The sequence below is a fragment of the Aplidium turbinatum genome, chromosome 3, assembly GCF_918807975.1.
Source record: "Aplidium turbinatum chromosome 3, kaAplTurb1.1, whole genome shotgun sequence".
NCBI lineage: Eukaryota > Metazoa > Chordata > Ascidiacea > Aplousobranchia > Polyclinidae > Aplidium > Aplidium turbinatum.
Window position 1 is genome coordinate 2,500,258 of NC_137474.1, and position 14,408 is coordinate 2,514,665.

Here is a 14,408-nt window from a genome sequence, read left to right on the forward strand (position 1 = left end):
AAATAACAAATCAAAGTAATTTTATATCGAAACATGTAGTAGATTGGTTATAAGTTTTTCATTTGTTTTTACTCAATTCATTTCATGGACCAAACCTGCCAGCAAATAATAAACTAAAATAATTCTTACCACTTAATTGTGCTGGTTCAGTGATGATTACAGATTCCACTCGCAGACAGGACTGTGGCCGATTGCCGGTAGGACACTGATTCTTTGCAAATCTACTTGAATAAATTACCTGTGATCCAGACTCGAAATTTACGCCCGTAAAACATGTTAAAGTTTGGGAACGACTTGAACCCAAACAAAAACACAAAACAAATATTTGTGTAATACACTTCATCTTATACCAAAGTTCCAAAAACCAACTGAAAATAAAAGAAATTTAGTGTCTCGTGTTAAAAAATCATGTTCTTTTCATTGTGTAGCAGCCTTTCAAAGGGACTTCGGTTAACTGACGTGAACTTTGATGTTCACTGAAAACATGAACTAAACATTTCACATACGCTGTCCAGTTACAATGAGACCTTAGATTCGTATTCAAGTTGGCCTTGTGGTAAAAAGCGCCAATGTTAATATTGGTGATATAGGAAATTACCCACCTATAGCTTTTTTCAAGCCTATTTCCAAGCTTTTTGAACATTTATTTCGCCTTTTCTTGTGACTAGTGACAACCAATTTGGTTTGAAGTGTATGCATATCACCGACAAGTAGGCTACATCTTTCTCTTGAAACAAGTTATTTATTCATATGGAAATCACAATAGCCTACTCCATTGCTTGTGGATCTTTTAGATCTATCGAAGACCTTTGAAAGACTTCAAGTCGAAGTTAGTGGTTGCCGATAAAAAGCCAACCATCTTGCCTTGGGGAGAAGCTAGATAGGCAAATAACTTGCAAGCAGCACATTTAACCCTATCTGTAGCGACATGGGTTTTATGAGGACGCCCAACACTAGTAGTGAAATATTTCTCAGAAGGAAATATGCGAGAAATGTGAAGTTTCTTGACTTTTAGTTTCTGTTCTTTGAGAATTTTCTAAACCTAAATTGGTCACTTTTCTACATTCCTGTTCTTCACAATAAGCATTTCGTCTCAGGTGGCTAGACATTTTCGTGCAATGCTAGATATAAATAATTTAATGCAAGTGCAATATTAATGTTAGTGCAATTACTTTGAAATGTAAAAACGCCCAAAACTGTTCTATATTTATGAGCAAAGGTAATTTTTTGTTTAGTTTAGCATTGCTATATGTTATAATTCAAAAATTTCAATTTTGGAGCTATTTTTGAAAAAGTAGAATAAAAACTGACTTTCTGACGTATTTTCAACTCAAACACTTTATTCCAATAAATTTGTTGGGTAAAAATTTAATTTCTATACGCACAATACACAATACACATGGCTATTATCTTATGAAATATTTTGGCTCTGTGATTTTCATAGCTCGCGTTATTACCGATGAATTAGCACGGGGTTAAGATAGCCCGTGACAAGCTTTCCGCGTACGAAAACAGCTCTTATTTAAGATGGGGTTAAGGCCTGCATGCAAAAATATCTGCACGCAATGGTCTTTTTAGGTGCCTATAGCCAGAACTACCTGGGAGGTGAAACCACCTATACTTTACATGGGTGGCCTGGCACTTGCCTACAGTGCTGCGGAATATGCAGATCCGGCATGGTGTCGCAACAAGCATACCAAAAGGTTGCATAAGTTGCCAAAAAGTTGCAAGCATACCAAAACGTTGGACACTTGCTTGAGCGAGACAATGCGTCTTGTTACGGGATGATTACGACTAACACTACTGCAATACCTACAAGTACTGTCAAGCATTATACCCGCTTATGTACGCATACAAGCGCTTGTATCTTCATTAGTGAACAAGTCTGTGCTGATCCGTACTACACCGCTCTCAATTTCTCAATTATACAACGTTTATCGTCACGACAACCCTTTGTAAGGCATGCTGCAAATCTCCAGCTTGCTGATTTTAGCATGTCGGATGCCTGGTCTAAGGAGCTGAGTACTGCTCCAAACGCAAAATCCCGCTTCGCTTTATTTGATATCTCTTTTGCCTCCTCACTCCCACATGGTTCTGACCTTCAGACACGGAGTCGGTAACGCTGAACCGATTGAGAACGGGAGTTAGTCGTTTTAATGCTTGGCACGTTGAGGTACGAAGACTTCTGCTGCGTTTCAATGCGGTGTGCCGGAGTCAACCACATCATTTTTTGGTTGTATTACTGTATGTATACCTCTCCCAACGAATAACAGGCCTCTGCAAACTTGATAAAAAAAAAAAAAGTGGCTCCAAATTCTTCCACTTGACTAATCTCAAACTTCCTGCTTCACACGAACGACGACGAAGAGGATAAAATTGAACATAGTTTGTTGTTCAATATAATAAGTGATCGAAATGTGACACCCCAGACAGCCACTTTATCTGGTCCAGATCTGTTAAATATCTGGTCAGATGAGTACCCCGATCTGGTAAAGATCTGAACCAGATGGGCTGCCTAAGACTTTTATTCGCTTACAACGCTCTTAGAATTTAGAGCAAACGATAGAAGTAAAGTTCGAAAGCTTATCGTTTCATATTTCAAATGGGGTGAGAAACGATGGTGTTCTCAGTCCACATTTGTTTTCTACTGCATATATTTGTTGTTGATTTATCAATTCATTTGAATAATCAATGTTGGAAGTACAGTTGGTCATAATTTTTTGAATCACATTTTTTTGCGAATGTTATTTGCTGCTCTCCTCTAACCTAGATGGTATGAAAGACCTTAGTATGAGTGAAATTCAGCAGAGAAGCATAAAATGATGTTTAATGCTTCAAAGTATACCTGATTGCTTTTCTATCCTCATAGATTTAAGTTACTATCTCCTCCTAAACTCATAATTTCAAATAAGCTATTTGCTTGCAATAATAATACTAAATATCTGGATGTTCATATCAATTGGACACCAAAAAGCGACACTATCATAGACAGACATATAGAAGAAATCTTTACTGCGTTAGAAGCAAGTTTATAGCTAATTACACGAAGCGCTCAATTTTTGTGAAAACGTGTTCTTTCAGGCGCATTGTGTTTCCTGTTATGCGTTTTAGCTTTGGTGTAAATACTCTCCTGCCTCCGTTAATCGTTTGCGTGTTGCATGCAACGATGGTTTGCATATTAGGTTTATGCTTGGCTTACCTCGTTATGCAAGTGCTCGCACTTCTAAAATATTTTGAATTTGAAGCATTAGGCCACTTCGCAAATATTTTTACAATTCATGTCGACGTCAATCTTCAAAAACTTGTTACACTTTCTGCAACGCTAGCGCCCTTGTTAAATTGTTGTACTTCAATCTTTAATGTTGCCATTTGCAGTTCACTTATTTGCAATTGTCAACTGTTTTTTTTTTTAAACGTATTGTTTTTATTTTTGCATCTTTTTTAGTTGTAAACACGGACCTAATTGATCTGGTACAAACAAATAATAAACAATAGAAAATTAGGCCGGAGCGTCTTGGTGTATGTTTTCTAAATTAGCCTTCTTTGCTAAATTTTATGAAACAGGCCACAATGTGTGAACGAAAGAGGTAAATTTCTTTCGCAGATTAAAGAATTTTCCAAATTCACTCAACTGGTCACGTGATGTAGTTAGTTGCTTAGATGGTTTTGAATCTTTATCCTCTCACTGAGAAAGCCTCAATAGGCTATTCCTGGAAGTTTCGCATACTTGTAGAGGCTTTGGACAACTTTATTTAATCACATTACAAGAAATGCTATCTGTCGAAACAAATAAATCTGCTAAAGCAAGATTAGCCATTTGAATGTTATGAAGCAGTGAAATAGGACAGTTTTGTAAAAACATGCTGTAGTTTGTGTTTAGTCCAGAGAACAGTAGTATCTTAACACATCGCAATTGGAATTCGTTCAAATTGTCACAGTCAATATGCGTAGCCCCGTGGCAGGCTACATTATATTGTCAGCAACCTTAACTCTATCTGTAGCGACACTGGGTTTTATGAGGACGCCCCACTCTATTAGTAAAATATTTCATAAAAGGAAATATGCTAGAAATGTGAAATTTTGTGACTTTTAGTTTTCATTCTTTACAAGTTTTCTAAACCTACGCTGGTCATTTTTCTATTTTCCTGCCCTTCACAATAAGCATTTCGTCTCAGGTGGCTAGACATTTTCATGAAGCTGCCTACATTATAGCTAGTGTTATACAATAATGTGGTGCATTGTAGCTATGAAATGTTTGTGCAATTACTTTGAAATGTAAAAACGCCCAATAATATCTTATATTTATCAGCAAAAGTAATTTTTTGTTTAGTTTAACATTACTCTATGTAACAATTCAAAAATATGCGTTCGAGCGGTTAATTTTAAAGCTACTGTATTTTCGGTAAATTTGAATAATAACCGACTTTATGACGTTTTATCATCTTAAACACTTTATTTCAATAAATTTATTGGAAAAAATTTAATTTCTATACGCACAATACACATGGCTATTATGTTGAAAAATATTTTGGCTCTGTGATTTTCATAGCTCCCGTTATTAGCGATTAGTTAGCACGGGGCTAAGATAGCCCTTGACGTTCTTTCCGCGAACGAAAACAGCTCATAATAAGATTAGAGTTTAATCAACGAGATAGACCAGTTGCATTTTTTCCCGATCGTTTAAATCAACGAAATAGACCAGTTGAGAAGGAGCGATCTTCCTGGCGTCAGCACTACCTGACTACTCACTATAGAACAGCGAACATTGTGTTTCGCTAACTATACCGGTGTGGCCTCCACACTAGCCATCAAGACTTTTTCCCAAAAACATGTGTTTCTCTGCAGTCGAGTGTAGCAAGAACTCAACGATAGACACGTGTTTCGCCCATAAAGCTGGGTTCATCAGTACTGCACCACTAGTTCTTGGCACATAGAGAGACCAGTTTCATTTTTTTTCGGATCGTTGACAAAAACCGAAAAGCATCACTCTTCGATAGAAAAAGAGGCCGCTGCAATTGTTGAAGCAGTGCGGAAATGGAGTCATTTGCTGGCCGCGCGGTGTTTCAAACTTGTAACTGATCAGCGATCAATCGCGTTTATGTATGATTGCAAAAGTCATAGTAAGTTGAAAAACAGTAAAATTTTGAGATAGCTTTTTGAACTTTCACAGTATGACTTTCACAGTATAAATAATAACATAGTTTATAGACCAGGAAAACTTAACGTGGCGCTCGATACCTTGTCAAGAGCGAATAGTGCAAGTTTGTCTAGCAATTATTTGTACAAAATTCATGCGAGTTTTTGCCACCCTGGCGTACAGGGCCCTATTCACCATGATGCACACGAGGCACAGGCCTCAGGCCCCCTGGTTTTGAGAGCCCCCATTTTTTTTACATTAGTACCGTATGCGTAAGTAGTGAAAGTTGTTGTGTCAGTGTGTGCACAGGTGTTATTTTCGAGTAACAATTAAAAATTGTGTAACGATTATGCAGTAACAGTTGAGCACTCCTGCTCTGCTTTGAAAGCGATTTTTAATAGGGAGCCCTAAACTTAGCTTTGCCTCGGGCCCCCGTGAGCCTTAATCAGGCCCTGCTGGCGTAATAACAATGCACCATTACATCAAAACAGAGAACTACCTTATTCTCTCGGCGAGATACGTAAGATGATGTCAGATTGCAACATCTGTGCTGAGATTAAACCTTGTTTCCACAAGCCGATACAAGATCCGCTTATAAAAATTACCCAAGCTATGGAGCGCCTAAATATTGATTTCAAAGGCCCATTGAATTCAGCCACAAGAAACAAATATATATTGACTGTAATCGACGAGTATTCGAGGTTTCCATTTGCGTTTCCTTGTGTCAATATGAATGCCGGAAATGTTTATCGTAATTGTTTTCTTTGTTTGGTCTTTGCTCATATATTCATTCTGACAGAGGGCCAGTATTTATGTCAAACGAATTTATATCATTTGTGCACAGCAAAGGAATAGCTATCAGCAGAACTTCTATATACAACCCTCGATGTAATGGTCAATGTGAAAAATATAATATAATAATATTTGGACCGCAGTCCAATTTGCATTAAGAACGCGCAATTTGCCCATTTCAAAATGGGAAAGTGTTTTGCCTGACGTATTACATTTCATACGTTCACTGCTCTGTACTGCGATCAATTGTATCTCCCCACGAGCGCTTTATGAAGTTTAGTCGTCATTCCATGCCGTGATCATCAAGCCGACATAGTTCAGTACTCCTGGTCCTGTTCTTTTGAAGCGCCACGTTCGTATGAGAAAATATGAACCTGCTGTAGATGAAGTAGAATTAGCCTAATTCATGCTACTCTGACGTGAGATTATTGAACGGTCGCCAGACTATTGTATCATTGCGTGATGTTGCTCCTGTGGGAGAAAGAAATGTATTCGAAAATAGCGAAACTGATTCTGGCACTTCTGTTTTCATTAACTATCAATCGTACAATGATGAAACCGTTGCAAGCCATTCACCCGTTGATAAAATGCATCACAGCAACGTGAGAGGTGCTGAACCAAACACCGAAGTTGATCATCATTTTGAAGTCAATGAAGAGCCTAACACAAGAGAAGAATCAATGCTAAGGCGTTCTTCTCGCATAAGGCGCCCTCCTGATCGTTTGATGTATGAATGATACGAATACCTGTTTGAAATCTATTTCTTGGCAGGGGAGAATGTTGTAGATTACAACTGACCATTCTTATATTGCCTCATGCCTAATCATTTCTATTGCTTCTCCTTGCGGTACTATGACGTAGGTAATTGCTCGTTTAAACAATGAAGTACCTGCCGCGACATTTTACTTGTGTTCTAGCAGCGTAGCTTCATACAGCAGATCGTTTGGTGGTGAAGATATTTCAGTTGCATGCAATTTTTAGTTTGTAAGCTGTGGTGCATAATCGCCTTATTTAAGTTAATACCTACTACCTTATTACGTTGATGTTAACCGCTATGTTTATGTTCAGCTAATAACCTAATTAAACCCTAATTTGAGGATTTGTAATGAATGAGTATGGATTCATACCACAAGGTATGCCTGATTGCTTTTCTCTCTTCGTAGTTTCAAGTTACCATCTCTTCCTAAACTCAATGGTTTCAAATAAACTATTTGCTTTTAAAGAAAATATTAAACATCTGGGTGTTCATATCAACTCGACTAGAATAATACGAACAGACAAATAAGAAATCTTTCTTGTGTTGGACACAAGTTAAGCTAACAGCTCGAAGTGCTCAATTTCTGTCAAAAACATGTTATTTCAGGCGCATTGTGTTTACTGTTATGCATGGCAACTTTGGTATAATACTTCTCTCGTTTTTTCATTAATCATTGGCGCGTTGCATACCAGGGTTGGATCAAATAAATAGTAATTATATTTAAATCTAGCTTAATGGATTACACATTTTCATTTAATTGTAATTGATCCTTTTTAGAAGGAAAAATGAACGGCAAACAAAATAGGGGCAGACCACCAAGAATTTGGACTAATGATATTGAAGACTGGTCAGGACTTAACTACAAAACTGCAGTAGAAAAATCTCATAACAGAGAAACTTGGCGCCTCATTGCCTCCAACCCTCGACGAGAGGAAGGAACTTAATGATGATGATGATGGCCCTTTTCGTTGTGTAATTGTAGGGACATCGAGGACAGGTGAGACAAAGATTTAATTTTCTTAAATCAAATATTTTGCGACAATGTTTACCAAACCATCCTGTGCTCACATCTTCAAACTATTGTTCAAATTTAGTTGGGTTAAAAATCGATGATTTGTCTTGCAGTGATTGGTTTTTAAACTTACTGAAACCAATCAATCAAAATATACAAAGTACAAGCGAATGGGTTAAAGCGAAATACTGAAAATAATAAATTCAAATCGCTATCCATGTTTGGATAATAGCTTGGAAAAGTTATGGAAGCACAGGCTTTGAGTTCGTATTATGTGGTTCACTTTTACGTGACGCATATTTTTAACCAACAGATACAGTACTTTCAAAGCAATGTATTCACCTTTTTTTTTCAAAACAATTAAACAATACTGCCAACCAACATCGACAAGATAGCAAAAGAAACTGCCAGGAATTTCTTCATTTGAAATGAACCTTCTGCGCCTCCAGTAGTAGCTTCTGGTGCAGTGGCAGTAATTTTAGATGCCGTTGTAGCATCAGGTGTAGTTTGTGGTGCAGTAGTAGCTTTGGGTGTAGTTTGTGGTGCAGTAGTAGCTTTGGGTGTAGTTTGTGGTGCAGTAGTAGCTTTGGGTGCAGTATGTGGTGCAGTAGTAGCTTTGGGTGCAGTTTGTGGTATAGTAGTAGCTTTGGGTGCAGTTTGTGGTGCAGTAGTAGGTTTGGAGGTGAGAACACCTAGCGTAGAAGATTCTAGGGTGGTGGCAACTTTTTGGCTGGTCTTAGGTTCGACACCAGTTGTCATTTCTGGTTTGGTTGAAAGAATAGTTTCCACTGATTGGTCATTACAATTGTCAGTGGTGCAGCAAGCTCTTTCACATGTTCTGAAACATAAAAAAAAAACAATCTTGAAGGCTTAATATTTTGTTTTGTGTATTTCCTAGTATCAATATTCAATAGAAAATTATTCTTCCTCAGTGTGTAAAGGCTCATTTAGTCTTGAGTCGTAGATAACTAAACATGCTACATGCTTGAAAAGCGAAATTTTCTAGTTAAGTTTTGTATAAAGAACTGCAAGGTTTGAGAAAATAAGGTTACTCTTAAACAGAAAACGATCAGCAATTCATCAACGTTTTGCTGGTATTGTTTACGAAAGTTGTTCAATAATAAATTCACTCAGTACAGTAATCTTACGTTGACTTGATAAGTTTTAGTAGGGTCTGGTATGAAATCTTTAAAGGGTTATCTAATATTACATCAAAACATACATTATAAAAATTAAATGAGGCTGTTCAATAGACATTTACTGCGGTTAAATAACAAGATACCTTTATGCAAAGTATGTACTATTTTTATTGAGACTTACATAACCCTATAGGGCGTCTGGGCTAAGTTGAGTCCTCCCAGTCCACTTACACCTTCAAGACTTTGTTCAATTAGCATTGAAATCAATCTTTCGCAATCAGTCATGCATGTTGTATCATTCACACAAAGTCCGAATGTAACCTCCACTGGACAAAAAATATCAAATTGTAAGATTTTTTGTCATACGCATTTCTTGTCATACCTAGGCTTTCGTTTGGTGGAGAATGTGAGAAACTAAACACACGTATTGAAAATTTTATATGTATTGGTACATCCATGCTATAGCTATTGATAACAGTTTAGCCTGCAATATATCACATGGGAACGGGGTTTATGTTAAAAAGGAGTGATATTCCTGGCGTCAGCACTACCTGACTACTCACTATAGAACAGCGAGCATTGTGTTTCGCTAATCACACCGGTGTAGCCTCCACACTACAGTAGACATCAGACTTTTTCAAAAACATGTGTTTCTTGGCAGTCGAGTGTAGCAAGAATTGACAACGTTACACACGTGTTTCGCCCATGAGGCTAGGCTCATCAGTATCGCACCACCAATTCGGGTTTCATGATGAATAAAAATGCTACAAACGTAAAAAGAAGCTAAAAAACTCACGACACTAGGTATCCCAACATAAAATCTAAGTAAAAGTGAAAAAAAACTGAAATTATTAAACTTAAACCTAATTGACACATATTGCGATCCTTTTAAAAATCTCTCATTATCTTATTATTATAAAATTCCGTTTGGTATTAGGTTACAACTTTTCAATGCAGCTTTCATATTTACATCAATGACTAATAGACATTAAATTAGAATTGTTGGCTTATATAACCTAAGTGAGCTTCTCCAACAAATCGTACAAAATGCATTCCCTGCATTGGTTGGCAGCCTACAATGTCTACGACTGCGCAGTGGGCAATAACAACGGGAGATACAAGCATGGTAAGTATCTAAAGAAAATTCTGCATGCAGATGCATATGAGATAAATAGATCTAAATAATTTTATATCGAGACATGGGATAGGTCGAGAACGAATCTTTGTGGTTAGTTTTTTCTCAAGTCACTATCAAATAAAAAATAAAAATAAAATAAGTCTTACCATTTGTTGGTAATAGAATAGTGCGGATTGAAGCCTCTGCTCGCAAACAAGACTGTGGCCCATTGTCGGTGGGGCACTGGTTCTCTTCAAAATTATTGGGGATAAGTGCTTGCGATGTATCGTCGGTGGCTACGCCCGTAAAACAGGTTGAAGTTTGGGAATGAACAAAACTCAAAGAAAAACACAAAACAAGTATTTGTGTAATATACTTCATCTTATCAAAGTTACAAAGGTTAGCTAAAATTAGACAGAAGCAAATAAAGCAAGCTCTCTACCAAAGTTTTAGCTAAGAATAAAAGCAATTCAACAGATATTGCTTGTGTTAGAAAATAAAGTTTTTTGCAATGCGCATATCTCTTTCAAAGAAACTTCGGTTAAGCTTACTACTTGAGTTTTAAGGACACACACTAAAAACGTGAGCTAAACATTCCACATGCGATTTCTAATAGCATTGCGACATTAGATTATTAGTTACGTTTACTAATTCTACTTTTAAAATTTTTAAGATACAGTCACCCTTTCAGTATTCTTATATCCCTGCAACTATTTTACCTATTTTTAACATAAGATATCAAACTAACTCGCACTTGCATCGATATTGTTTCTTTATTATTAGTGTTTTTTCATGATTTTTTTGTTCTATTTCATTCGCATATTTATTTCTTGTTGTCTAAGTTTGAGGAAGTCGATCCCATTGGTGTTGTAGGCTTCTGGTGATTTTAATCTTTCGCCGCCACTTTAGCATTGACTGAAAGACGCTTAAGGTGCGTCTACACGAGAAAGTGTTCTTGCTTAGAAATTCTTGCTTAAGCTAGTGATTAAGCTCGTTTCGTCTACACTGGCAACCTCGACGAAGATTTTGCTCGCTTGAATCGCGGTCACGTGAGTATCTAATCCCCAATGACGTCACGTTTTAAAAAGTTTGCGCCAAAGCATAGCAGTTTGCGCTAAAGTATAGCAGAGTAGACCAAGCAACTGACTGTTCTTTAACCATTTGAAGTTGTTGCAGTCTTTCAGTCATGGCTTCCCAGAAGTTGTGTAAAAAAAATGCTGCAAAAAGCGAAGGATGCAAACCCGCAATTTACTGCTTATTGAAGCATTCAGACACCTCAGTGAGATTGAAATGTTGGAAACAGAATTTCGTGTCAGCGTGGGTGACTGGTAACAACCAGCAAGATCATTCCTCCGCTATTTTTATTACCCAGTGTACAATGGCAATAGTTTTTTTCTGAGATCCTGTTTTGGATTTGAAATTGGAAAATATTGTGCTTTCTATGGGCTATTTCGAGTAGGCCTACGGTCACCGCCAGTTCAGCCCGCAACATTAATAAAAACGGGTTGGAATCAAAACTTAACGAAATCCTTTAACGATACCGCCCTGCCCTGTCTGGATACTGAGCTGAGAAGAGACCTGAGATTTTGGCGGGAAAAACATTTCTAAGCAAGAGAACTCACTTAAGCGCCCAGTTTTTTCGCTCTGGAGCGTATTTTTTCTCGACGGTTTGCTTACTCGCCCATTTTCTTAAAAGTAAGCGGCACAAACTGCGATTAACTTAAAGAAACAAGAAGTTTGGCTAGCTTAAGCAAGAAAACAGTCGTCGTGTAGACGCACCTGGTGTAGCACGTCGTGTAGACGCACGTCGTGTAGACGCACGTGTAGACGCAAATGGAGAAAGCAACTGTGACGCTACTGTCAGGCAACCAATCAAACTCTTTGCATTTGCAATGCATGCTTGAAGCATATCTAGGCGTGTCTAAACAGTGGGTGCAATAGCGGAACCAAATTAAGCTACAGTATGAAAACGCATACAAGGCCTCCGGTTACACCCAGCCTCGTTAGACCCAGCTGAAAAACATGTAAAATGTCTTTGTCGAGACACTTGCTGAAAATGATGGCCCAATTTTCTATTGTTAATGGCCCAATTTTCAAATGGCTGTATTGAGCTATACTTGTATAAATCCAGACTTTTATGGCTAACTTATTGGCAAATGAACCCACATCACAGTGGATATGACAGCGCTGGTGCAAATCAGTACAGAAACTCAAGCTCCAGGAAAGTCAGTGATAAAGCTTTTTCTGATTAACCTATAGCTAACAACAACACAAGTCCTCATCAAAACCAAAAATCGAATTTATTAGTAAATTTCTTAATAGAACTTGCATCATAGGCTACTCTCGATTTCCTTTGACCACATAAAAACTTACACACAAATACTTTTTTTTCAACAGCATTAAAAGCTATATTTTTGGAAATGTATTTTCGTAAGAACCATCATGCTTTAACACAACACAACTAACATGCAGTGGCAGCTGATGAGTTATAATATTGGGACTGAGAAAAACACCGGGGGTCTGGAGGCCCAATTAAAAGTGACATTTAATTTAGTTTATTTTAAGCGTATTTTTAGGTCTAAATTGTAATGAAAAGTTAGGGTATAACTTTCCGCAAGGCAGATGCTGTCATCAAAAGAGCCATATATGGCTTGTGAGCCCTGAGTTTTCGACCCATGCATAAAGTGTTAAACTCATATTCTATTTTTCCAAATCTACTGTACTGTATTAGAATAAGCATCTGCACTAGTTTTTTTTGTTCTGATTTTTGTATGTTTTTTTAAGGAAAGAGTGCTATAGAAATACTTAGTCCGCCCATAGTTCAGTTGGTTAGCGCGTGACTTCGTGAACGATGAGGTTTCAAGATCAAGCGGCGCTGGCTCGACTCTCGGGGTGTGCGCTTGAGCAATGCATTCTAAGGACTGCTTTCCATTCAGCAGCACCTAATGAATGGAATAATTCTCCGGCAACAACACTTCAACAATCGGAAACTTCACCCTGTCAATCTCGGTAACCGGCTCTGCGTCAAGACCCTCTATAAGTATGCGAAACTACCAGGAATAACTAATCAAGGCTTTGTCAGTCCGAGGATGAAGATTTTCAAAACCAACGAAACCAAGCAAATTGGTTTTTGCCTATCTTAAGTTCTTTAACTGAGTTATTTGTTTAACGTACGCTGAGTTATTTATCAAAACGAACGTTTTCCCTCCCTTTATCCCGCAAACACATTCTTCCCTATGTTTGTATTCAAACACAGTAATTGCTGCTAAAAGATCTGTCTAAAAAATGATGCAAGCAGTTACAAGAATCACTCTAATACAAATGCGACAGTGCAAGTTCCATTGTACTGGTTTTATTTGCTCGTAAGTCACCGCACGTTTTACACTAAAACCAAAGATTTGTGTCGCAAGCAGGTTGAGTCATGCTGCGACATCAAATTCAGTAAAACCAAAATATTAACTGAATATTGTAATTTCTGAATGTGTGCTTGTAGCTTTGAAATATTATCAGAAATTCTGACAACTTTCAACAAAAGTTTTGACTACCTGATTGCCTTTTATTACATATTGCTATCCGAAGTCATTTTGAATCTGACTCTCAAGCATAAACTTTACTGCATTTAAGCGAATTTAGAGCTTTAACGTCCTTGAAGTAAATTTGATGTCAGCATTTTTTCATCATCGTTTGAAAATACGCAAAATAAGCAAATTTTAAGTGCTGGAGTAGAGTGTTAGATTACAAAGTTTATGTGGAAGAAGGGGAAAGCAGCAAAGTGGGCTTGACAAGAGAGGACACGTTAGACAGATCGATGTCGAGGCAGGGTGTGAAGGCGATTGCGGCACTTGGAGGTCCGGCTACCCTCAGTAACGGGGACATCAACAGTCAACATCAACTTCAACATCAACTTAAAACAGGGCTACTACGTAGCCTACTACTACCGTGTCTGTAGCCCCATTAAGTTCCGAAAACAATGATTCCTCATTTCTTCTTTTTCTTGCTTTTGAGGCAGCAATTCAGGCAACATCTCCCAATTGCTGCAACCAGTCTTTATATCAGGGTTTATGAGATCCACATGCTCTGCTGGTTGAAACACTGGACAATGATTTATAATGTGCTATGATTTATAATGCTGCACGATACTCGCAAGCCCACTGATTGGACGCCTATCGATAGCACGCAGTGTTTTCAGCACGATTATTAATGATATCTTTGGGTAGACATAACAATTGATTGTTAATATTGTTCATTTATTTCAATTGGTCGTTCATAACTTTTCATACATCAGATAGAAGGCTGCATTAGACAAAAAAGTTTACATATCAATTATGCCGGCATTTATTTGTGCAGGCCGTAGGGTGTGGTCACTGGTCATACTCTTGGCTTTAAAGCGGAAAATGTCATCAAAATTTTATTGCTCGTGATTCAATGAAGCAACGACAAATGTGATGGTTCTG

The 14,408-nt window shown here is 37.6% G+C and overlaps 1 protein-coding gene across 1 annotated transcript; it reads right to left on the minus strand.

Annotated features, from left to right (window-relative positions):
* Positions 1-8,017: 8,017 nt before the first annotated feature.
* LOC145767342 (uncharacterized) lies at positions 8,018-10,353 on the minus strand. Its single transcript, XM_082579144.1, has 3 exons — positions 10,122-10,353; positions 9,019-9,163; positions 8,018-8,536 (listed from the first exon to the last, which is right to left on the minus strand). The coding sequence occupies exons 1-3, from the start codon at positions 10,333-10,335 to the stop codon at positions 8,059-8,061; spliced, it is 837 nt and encodes a 278-aa protein (XP_082435270.1). The 5' UTR covers positions 10,336-10,353; the 3' UTR covers positions 8,018-8,058.
* Between the last annotated feature and the right edge of the window lie 4,055 nt (positions 10,354-14,408).

Excerpts from the sequence above, each read along its gene's own strand:
- LOC145767342 (XM_082579144.1), bottom strand. The coding sequence starts at position 10,335 with ATGAAGTATATTACACAAATACTTGTTTTGTGTTTTTCTTTGAGTTTT. Across the intron at positions 9,164-10,121 it reads TATTCTATTACCAACAAATG|TGGAGGTTACATTCGGACTT; the intron begins GTAAGACTTATT and ends TTTTTTGTCCAG. Across the intron at positions 8,537-9,018 it reads CAGACGCCCTATAGGGTTAT|AACATGTGAAAGAGCTTGCT; the intron begins GTAAGTCTCAAT and ends TTTATGTTTCAG.